A 9,613-nucleotide genomic window follows, 5' to 3' on the forward strand; every position below is an offset into this window, starting at 1 on the left:
TAAGCAGGGCAGGCACAGGGAAAAAGAAGACCTGGCTCCCTCAAAGGAGCTGCTATACCTTCGGCATTTTTCTCTTTCTCCCATCTGTAACTCCTGCTCCCCCTTGGTCTATAATAGGGAGAGCAGGGCCCCCCACTAAGGGGACCGACTCTTGACGGACCAGTTCAACACACACAACACATCACGCATACAGCCAAGCAACGACAGAGCTCTTGACGCCTTTTCGACCATTCCATCAGAGACCTGGGACCTCTCCCTCTGTCGACCGTTTGTACCCCCTACTACGAACATTTTTCGGTACTGATAACACGAGCAGCGGCAGACTGGGCGTAGGGACATTCGGCCCGAGCCAGTATAAACCTTGTGTCCTTTAGTGCACCACCCAGACCTAATGTGCAACAATTATAAATTTACTAGTTGGTGTTTGTTTGAAACACCGACACGTGTATTATTTTTTTTCTCGAATACGCAAAAGATTTGCGTATCATTGCACGAAGAGTTTAAACCAGATTATGTGTGTATTATTATTATTTGCAAGTGAGCGTTGTACCATGTTATTTCAATCAAAGCAGAAAAACGTTGATAGCTTATGCCTGCCAGTCTGGCAACAAAACCTACGTCTCTTCTTCAGCTGGGCTGACCGAGACTATCGAGTTGCAAGTTGGGACCAACAGAATCTTCTTTCACAAGCCCAGTCCTCGTCACGTGTTGGTATAATATAATTACCGTCCTGCCCACCCAATCTTCCCAAAACCAAACCGCTCAAATCTGGCGAGGCGGCGAGGCCACCGCCAAATCACAAATTTCAAAACCCCCACCGCCACCGGCATCTCTCCAGTGTCTCCGCTGCCCCGTGCGCTCGCTCGCCGGTCGCCGCCCGCACGAAGGCGAAGCACACCAACACCAAGCCCCGATCGATGGCGCCGCCGTGGGTGATTCTGCACCGCACTCTCCACCCCGCCAAGGACGACAACATCTCCGTCGCGCTTAGGGAGCTGCCGCGAGTCAGCGTTCTCAACGTGCCCAAAAGCGTCCACCCCGACGCCCGCCACGCCGACAAGTTCCCCTACCTCATCGCCGCCGGCCGCTTAACTCTCCTCCTCTGCTTCTCCAACATGAGCACCGACAACACCGGCCTCATGATGGTGCGGCAGTTCCTCCCGTCCGACAAGTACAACAACCTGCGCCGCGCGACGACCACGTGCGTCGCCGAGCGCATCCCCCAGCGCACCGGGTCCATGCCCGTCAAGTACGACCTCGGAAGCGTCGGCCTCGCACCGACGCCCTTCGGCGGCTGCTTGATCGCCGAGCTCCAGGTCACCAGGCGCAGCGAACGCGCCAAGCTCCTCATCTTCACGGGCGGCCGCCAGTGGTTCCAGCACAAGCCGCTCTACCCCATGTCCGCCGACGAACGGGACTGGGCTCCCGCCGGCGTGGTCGCCCACAACGGGAGGCTCTGGTGGTTCGACCTCTCGTGGGGGATCCTCAGCTGCGACCCCAGCGTCGTCAACCCCGTCCTGCGCTTCCACAAGCTCCCGCCGAACCGCGGTCTCGGTCGGTTCGAGCCCTTCATCCACTGCATCCGCTGCATCAGTGTGAGCGACAACGAGGTGCGGTACGCGGAGATCGGTCGTTACCCAGAGCACGGCGAAGACAAGGTGTTCGTGTGGACCATGACGTGGATCCCTGCGTCACCGCCGAAATCCGGTCCACCGTCTAAATTTCCGCCGAACTCCGAACCACCGACCCTTGAATGGGTGAAATCATACGAGATGAGGTTCTCAGACTTGTGGAGCGACATCACCTACACGACGACTCCCCTGGTCGTGAACCAGATCCCTGAAATCTTGTTCGTGAGCCCCCGGCAACCCAATGTGGTCTACTTCTTTCTGGACAGATTCGTCTTTGGCGTCGACGTGGCCGAGCATCGGGTTCTGAAGGTCGTCAACGACGACGCCCACGCGCTGTTTCATCCGACAGCCAGGCGCTGCGTCCTGCCTTGGGACCTGCCACCCTCCATTGCCAACGGTAACCACGTAACTACACAGTACTCCAACGAACGAGAATGCTATTGTGCTAGAGATTGTTTTGTTCTGTTGTGCTGCATCTAGTGAGTTTCTGATATCATATTTCTGGCCACGATCTTTCTTTCTGCATATCAATACGTAATCATCATGTGGTGCTTGTGTTTCCACTCCTAGTTCCTACTTCCTGTATGCCCTTTGAGGTTAGGAGCTCGGCCATGAGAATTCAGATTCAGCTATGCACCATGGGAAACAGCATGATACTCTTGGGTAGATGTCTCCAAGGATTTCTTTGCATGAGATTAACTTACTTCATTTGTTTGCTTAGATTATAACCCGGTTTGGGTCATGACCAAAATCAGGTCAGATGCCTATGCAACCGTTAGATTTCTTAGGTTATCACCACACCCGGTTTGGGTCATAACCTTTCTCAGGCTATACACAGATCAGATGAGAAAGGAATCAGTAGAATGATAGTATCTATCAACAGTTTGATTTCCGTAGTCCATAAGCTCAATCATTTTTTCCCTCGCACAAAAAGGTTTCTCTTATTAGACAACTTGTATTTAACTTTCCCCAAATAAACAGTAACACTTGAGGGAAATATGTCATGATTATAGGTGCTAGCTATTTACAACTCCTTGGATGTTATATATATGTCAGATTTATGTACTGTCTCTTACAACTGGACTGATGGAGCCGTGGAGTAGCCATTTACAACTCCTTTCCATCGGTTTGATCAGGAATACGGAGGTTTGAGCTGATCAATACTTCAATAGTGTTCTCCATCGATGTTAGTAACAACTTCTGATAATTATGCAATCAAGTTCCCGAACTACATATATATCAGTATTCAGTAGCTGTGAAAAATGTGATTTCGTCGCACAATGCTGATAGTAATTACCAATGAAAAAGTAATTATTTAATGATTCATAGAATTCATGCTAATTGGCACTGTATGAAGGAAGGGAAAGGACCAATCGGATTTCTGGAGATCAGCCTAGTTGTTCCTTATATTATATAGATATGTTGTAGAACTCACCATAACTGTGTGCATGCGTCAAACGAAGTACATCTCCAGTTCGTGTGATATTACAGAGGATAATCTCCAATTGCATTTTAATGTTACTCTGTATTGCTCGGTGTTGTTTTGTATTAACCTGAACTTCTGTTTTACTTTCAATAAATGTCTGTAGGGGCTGCAAAGCCCCTCCTCGCACGGTCTCCTCAATCCTGAAATTTTTGCATTCAGTCACCTTGAACTGACTAGCGTTTGCTTCTCTGAAGACATCGTGTAGGTTCGCTCTTTCTTTTCAAGAAAACGTTGCGGATCATCAGCAACAACTCCGGAAGCTAGTGACTGACATGAGGGATATGCAGCAAGGTTTAGGGCTAACTTTCTCCAAGGTGAGCTTATTTCTGCTGGAAAGCAGCAATAATTCTCCTTTCTAAATAATCGCTTGGCGATGTTTATGCAGGTCATAAAGGTGCACAGTACAGAACTGTGTCCTGTTGAATGCTTTGTCAAACATGGATGTGCTCATAGAATGTGGTGGAGAACACCCTTTTCTCATAGCTGAGAGAATCTGCTCCAAGATTTAGATCACTTTTGCTTTTGCCCATGGACAGAAATTTTCTTCAGGTTGTTTCAGTACTATGCATTCTTCTTCCAGATGTACGTAGAAGTTATGGATCGTGATGGATAAGATGAATTCATGGTAACATTTTGGTTGCCACAATCTGGTGCTGTACTTTTCCCTGTTGTCTTGAGTTCTGGCATTCGTACTTGTTGCTTCATGGCTATTGTTAGCAACTGCCAGTCCTGGTGAATTGTTAAGTTTGCTTCCAAACTAATGCCTGCTTGTTTGGCCACCACCGTTTGCAGAACACTTAACTAGTTGGCAATTTCTAGTGGTGCTCGGATGCTGGCAGTTCCAGGAAAATGTAATTAGATAAAAAATGAAGCAATTTTACATGTTTATAGTAGATCAATGTAGGTGTAGCAGTTTCTTTGGTAGATGTCAATTCAATATCATCGTAAACTGTTGCAGTGGGAGCGTTGGTTTTGTTTAACAAAGGGTTTGATGCACCATCCAAGGCCCAGTGACATGGTTTGCGCAGTCATTCGTGACATGGTAGCAATGGTCCTTGACGATGTTTTGGTAGCGATGGCCCTTCACAATGTTTGTTAGAGTCTGACAATAAATTAGCAGATAACGGGGACTAAGGAGCCACACTCATGAGCTAGCGTTTGGGAATCTCAACATTTGACATGAAGTTGTGAGGCCATTGAAGGTGTCAGGACTCTTGAGGGATTTAAACCATTCGTGGTGTGACTGTTTGGCAGCTGGTGATCGACAAAGGCAGTTAGCGGTGGAGATATATGTTATTTTGTTTTGTGGTGCGTGTGCCATTTGGCCGTGTTGTTTGGGTCTTCTAGTCCTTGAGATGTGAGGTGTTGTTTTTGAAGTTGTGTTTATGGTTTGTCATCGTTTTTCAAGTTCTTTGCTTAACCATTATTCCAGAGTTTTTATAGGTTTTCAAAATAAAACTCAGAGCTTTCATTGTATGACACTCTCAAGTCTCTCAATATATGTGGTATTTGTGGATCCTCACCGAGGCAATAGTGATGTTATGCCTTTCTCTTCCTTCAACTAAGGCTTATGTGGAGCTCATAGGAGTAAAAATAGCATGAAAGAGCATACTTGCAATACATATATTGAAAAGTTAAACCTCGGATCCAAAGAGAGTTGAGTTATACAATCAAATCAAGATGTGCATATGTGTGGATGTATGGTGGATATATATGGTGGCTAACCTAATTCTACTATGCTCCTTAAAAACATATCTCTCTTTTAAAATTTAGAAACACTTTTGCAAGAAAATATGAGCTATCTTATTCATCTTTTTTTTCTTTTTTCAGGCGGACATCTGAGTACCCATTGTTTTAGATATCTCGAACACTTGTCCATTTTTTTCAACTCTTCTTTTTTTATGAATAACTTTTACATAACCCATGCTTCTTTTCTGCAATAAAACTTTTCAGAGATAGCAACGAGAACTTGGAGCATTTATTTGGTGGAAAATCCTATCAAACATATTTTTGGTGTTCACTCCCAGTGTAGGAGTAAGACATTTTTTGGTGGATCTAAATGGAATGGCATGTTTTTGCGCCTACCCCCAGTGCGGGAGTAATGCATATGTGGGTGGCGTGTACGTGATCTTGATTTTAAGAGCATGACAAACCTCTCATAAGGGTCAACAAAGCTGGACTAAACTCAATGCAAAACAAGCAACCTATAAGTGGAAGTTTTCCTAGCATAAATATCATGTTTGTCTCTTGTTGGAATTCATACTTTGTCATACAGGAACTCATCATGAAGCATTTTTATGTTTTTTCAAAAGATAAATTTCCAGAACTTTAGTATCACTTGGAACAAGATAAACAATAGCTCAGACCTTCTCATGTCATATCCGTTAATTACTTAGACTTAGATCAAGCATATGCTACCCACAAGTTTCAAGTTCAGAGTAAATTATTATATCAAAACAGTCTTATCCAAAACTCGGAAGAATTTAAGGCTGAAAACTAGGTACTTGAAAGGAATTACAATAGAGCAACTATTCATTATTTTCATTTAAGAGATTACCTTCAGAGTCCTTTTTATTTAGCTCTTAAAAATCAAACTTAAAGAAAACTTAGACACACACTTTTTATTTTGTTTTCATTTTTTTAAATCACACATTACTAATATAGAAATATACAATAAAGATAAATTTTTATTTTGTTTTTAGTTATGCATTTTTTATGACTTATAAATAGTAAAATAAAAGGGAAAGAATTACTTATCTAGATACACAAGGGAAGCTCTTCCCCCAAGCTAATTGTTGGCGTGGTCGAATATTGAAGTTGAGTGATCCTTCTTAGAGCAGTGTTACCGGCAGATGTTCTTCTCGTCCATCAGGAAGTTGGGCTCCCTTGTGCAATATGTGTAGCAGCGGTTCAGGTAAATGTACTTTGGGTGGAGTGAGATGAAGTTGACCGGGTGAACTTACTCTTGGCCATCCTGCAAAACTTTTACAAGAACAACAAAACTCGTGCAACGGATTAGGATAAAAGGGTTTCGACCAAAGATTAGTTATTCTTGGGATTAGAAATATTTTTGAATTGACAAATCTTTAGTAGGATGTCCTCATGTTTTTTTTGGATTTTCGGACATAATGCATGCATGGTATTTTTATTTTGACGCCACCACAGTAAATATTCTTGGGGGGGTTTTACACACCGTAGAATTATTCACATGGGGCTTAGGATTTCATAATACAACAATAAAATTTTTATTTTATTTTCTAAGTGCAAAACAAATGCAGAAAAGTAAATATGCTAAAGCGAAAATAATTCATTCAATGCTAAATAGTAAATATAGATAATTACCAATTTACCTCCCGACGAGGGTTCGGAGTTGTGGCAGAACCTCCTAAGAAATCGGACCCACATGCACCTATCGTTGTCTTAACAGACCTCAGATAGCATTCATGCGTTCCCAACAACTCAACAGGTCTATCGGGTGTCCTCGGGAAACCCAAATCATCCATGATTCTCTTTTCAAACAGGATCCCAATCACAGACATTGCAGATTACAACAGTTTATTCAAATATATACATCAGAGTAAAAGATAGCGAAAGTCTTAAGATAACATAGTTTATAAACCAGTTGTTTTCAAACTTATAATACCATAAGTGTCATACAACCATAGTAGCGGGATAATATTACATTAACTTTATTTATCATACAAACTAGTGCCTTGTCCAAAGGCCATTCATCACTCCTCATCGTCATTGACTTCAAACACAGACATGCAGCAGGGACCAAAACAAGCCTGCGCATGCGACTCACCTGCAACAAGGGTCAACAAACCCTGAGTACAAAAGTACTCAACAAGACTAACCCGGCGTAACAGGGGGTGAAAGACTTTAAAGATGCAGGTGTTGGGGCAAGGTAAGGATGTAGCAAGATTCAAAAGTTCTTTGCCAAAAGCTTACTATTCTTCATCCTATTTTCACGTTTTACCCCTAAGTCTTCTTGGTTTATTAACTCAAACTAAGTGTTCATATCCCATGTTCCAAACATTCTCATTCCATTCCTTTTCTCAAGTTTTAGTAATTCACCAGTCCTGCATTGCTTCTGAATGAACCGAGTCTCTATATCCGCGGAGCACTGGCAATTCGAATTGATTCAAGTCCCAGCTGGGGATTCCTTATCACACGACATATGTAGAACTTAATCTTGCATATATCAACCTCGCTATCGGATCCTCCTATACTAAGCCGTCTCCACACCACTCGAGAGCACAGCACACCTCAAATCCGGCCACATTCTAGCCATGAGGGTACACGCTACTCCCGCCATCTCTCCACTCCCAGTGCGTGGGCATTCGTCTTAGTATCGGATTAGCCGAAGTAGGCTTACCGGAGTATGTGACCAGTACTACAAAGTGTCTCGTTCAGAAGATCCACAATGAGTGGCCTTTAATCGACATAGTCGGCAACATTACCCAACATTCAAGATAAGTCACCCGACTAGTCTCTAGTTCATTCTACCTTCTTTCTTTGGCCAGTATGCCATCTTTGATTGTATCGAAACTTTTATTTTGAAAGCCTATCATAGAGCATACTAAGCATTCTACGCCTTTGTAAATGAAAACATCTTCATGGATGGTAAACAATTAACAAGGTAGGCAATGCATCAAGTAGGTAACATTTGACATAATCAACTTTATGCATTAAGTAACATAGGTGATAAACTTTTCAAAGTAAATAAGGTAATGGTTTAATGCATAAATCGGGGCTTGCCTTCGTTGACGATCTCAGGTTCCGGATCAGTACCACAATTATTGAATCCCGTGACAACCGGGGATTCTTCCAGAACTTGCTCAACTAGAATCGTTTCACTCTCGGGTTCTACACGAAATGATAACATATGTTTTAACATGATGATAATGTAAACATGATGCTGTCATGATACATGAAATATAACAACACTTCGAATACAACCGTTTTTATATGGTACATTTGCAAGCCAACAAAACCAACTTGCAAATCTACCGTCTAGAACCATACATGTGACTTGACCAAACTGATCTTGAAACCCTACTAGTCACAAAAACATGATTAAAACAAGACCAAACACTAATCAAACACTTAGGGTTTGCTTTTATTTATTTTTGAATTAATTTGGAAATAAGCCCAAAAATGAACTTGTTCTAAATGACTTCAAAATTTTATGTAAGCTTTTTCATGACAAATTAGTGTACCAAAACAAATTTCATAATTTTTTGGAATTATACAGTGGCCTACAAAAATAATGGAAATTGCATTTATCAATTAATGGACTGAATTTTTGAACATTAAAAATTTATTCAAATTTCAAGTTTCATATTTTTAAACCATACTAGAGCATGTACAGAAGCTACACACAGTTTTTGAGAATTTTAGGAGCTATGATTATTTTCCTACAAATTCCCAAAGTTTCAGCACTATTCAAAATTCAGAAAATATCAAAACCTTACTGTTCTTCTCTTTCTTTCTCACTGACAACCCGACCCCGCTGTCAGTGACACAGACAAGGCATACGACGGCGCTGCCATCACCGGTCGGCCAAAACGCGCCAGCGGTGACGCTCCGGCGAGGTAGACCGCACCTACATGATCTACAATGTGCCGCGAATCTAACCCAGCCCTCAAAACGGCAGCAGGCACACCGGAGGAAGCTCCACGCCAGCCATGGCGGCATGGCACGATGGTGCACGACGTAACCCCAGCAACGAAGCAGTAGAGACTAAAGCGAAGCGAGCATCACGCTCAGGAGCTCACCACGATCACGCTGGTGTGCTTGGTGAAGACGGAGACAGGCTAGAACGTCCTGGCCATGGCGAGGTCGATGGTGGCGGAGCTCTGGCTGGTCTCGGGGAAGAACGCGTTGCGCCGGGCGATTCTGGCTAACACAAGCGACGCGAGCAAGCCAAAGAGGAGCGCAAGGCCGAGGCGATCGCGTTGGCGTAGCTGGGCACGACGGACGTGGTTCGACGGTGGCTACGGCGAGCGGCAGAGCTGACTGGCGGCGGAGCAGAGCAGAGGGGAAAACAGAGAGCGACGGCGGCGGTGCTCCTATTTATAGCCGGGGAGAACGCGCTCGGCGTCGACAGCTTACGCACGAGCTCGCCACGGAGCTTGCTACGTGTTAACGCGCGAGGAAGAGGCGCAAATCGATCGGCGGCGACAACTGCATGGAGCCGGCGGCAAGCAGAGAGGTGGCGCTCGGCTGATTTTGATTTTTGAAGTATTTACAGAATTGCCACTGCGTTAATTTTGCAAATTACTCACAATTTTTCTAAAGAAGTTGAAAATATCCAAAAATGAAAGTTTCTCAACTTTTCAAACTCTACAACTTTGCTTCAAGGAACATTTTCAAATTCTGCCTCCATTTTGAAATTTGAATTTAGGGTGCATTTGAGTATTTGAATCATTTCAAACTTACTCCAAATTTTATATGTAAACTTTAAAAACTTTGAATACCAAAGTTGATCCTT

The 9,613-nt window shown here is 43.5% G+C and overlaps 1 protein-coding gene across 1 annotated transcript; it reads left to right on the forward strand.

Moving 5' to 3' along the window:
- Positions 1–917: 917 nt before the first annotated feature.
- On the forward strand, positions 918–2,111 carry LOC136523955 (uncharacterized). Its single transcript, XM_066517462.1, has one exon. The coding sequence runs from the start codon at positions 918–920 to the stop codon at positions 2,109–2,111; it is 1,194 nt and encodes a 397-aa protein (XP_066373559.1).
- The last annotated feature ends 7,502 nt before the right edge of the window (positions 2,112–9,613 follow it).

Source organism: Miscanthus floridulus, chromosome 18 (assembly GCF_019320115.1).
Source record: "Miscanthus floridulus cultivar M001 chromosome 18, ASM1932011v1, whole genome shotgun sequence".
Lineage (NCBI taxonomy): Eukaryota > Viridiplantae > Streptophyta > Magnoliopsida > Poales > Poaceae > Miscanthus > Miscanthus floridulus.

Coding starts and splice junctions, on each gene's coding strand:
- LOC136523955 (XM_066517462.1), top strand. CDS start 918: ATGGCGCCGCCGTGGGTGATTCTGCACCGCACTCTCCACCCCGCCAAG.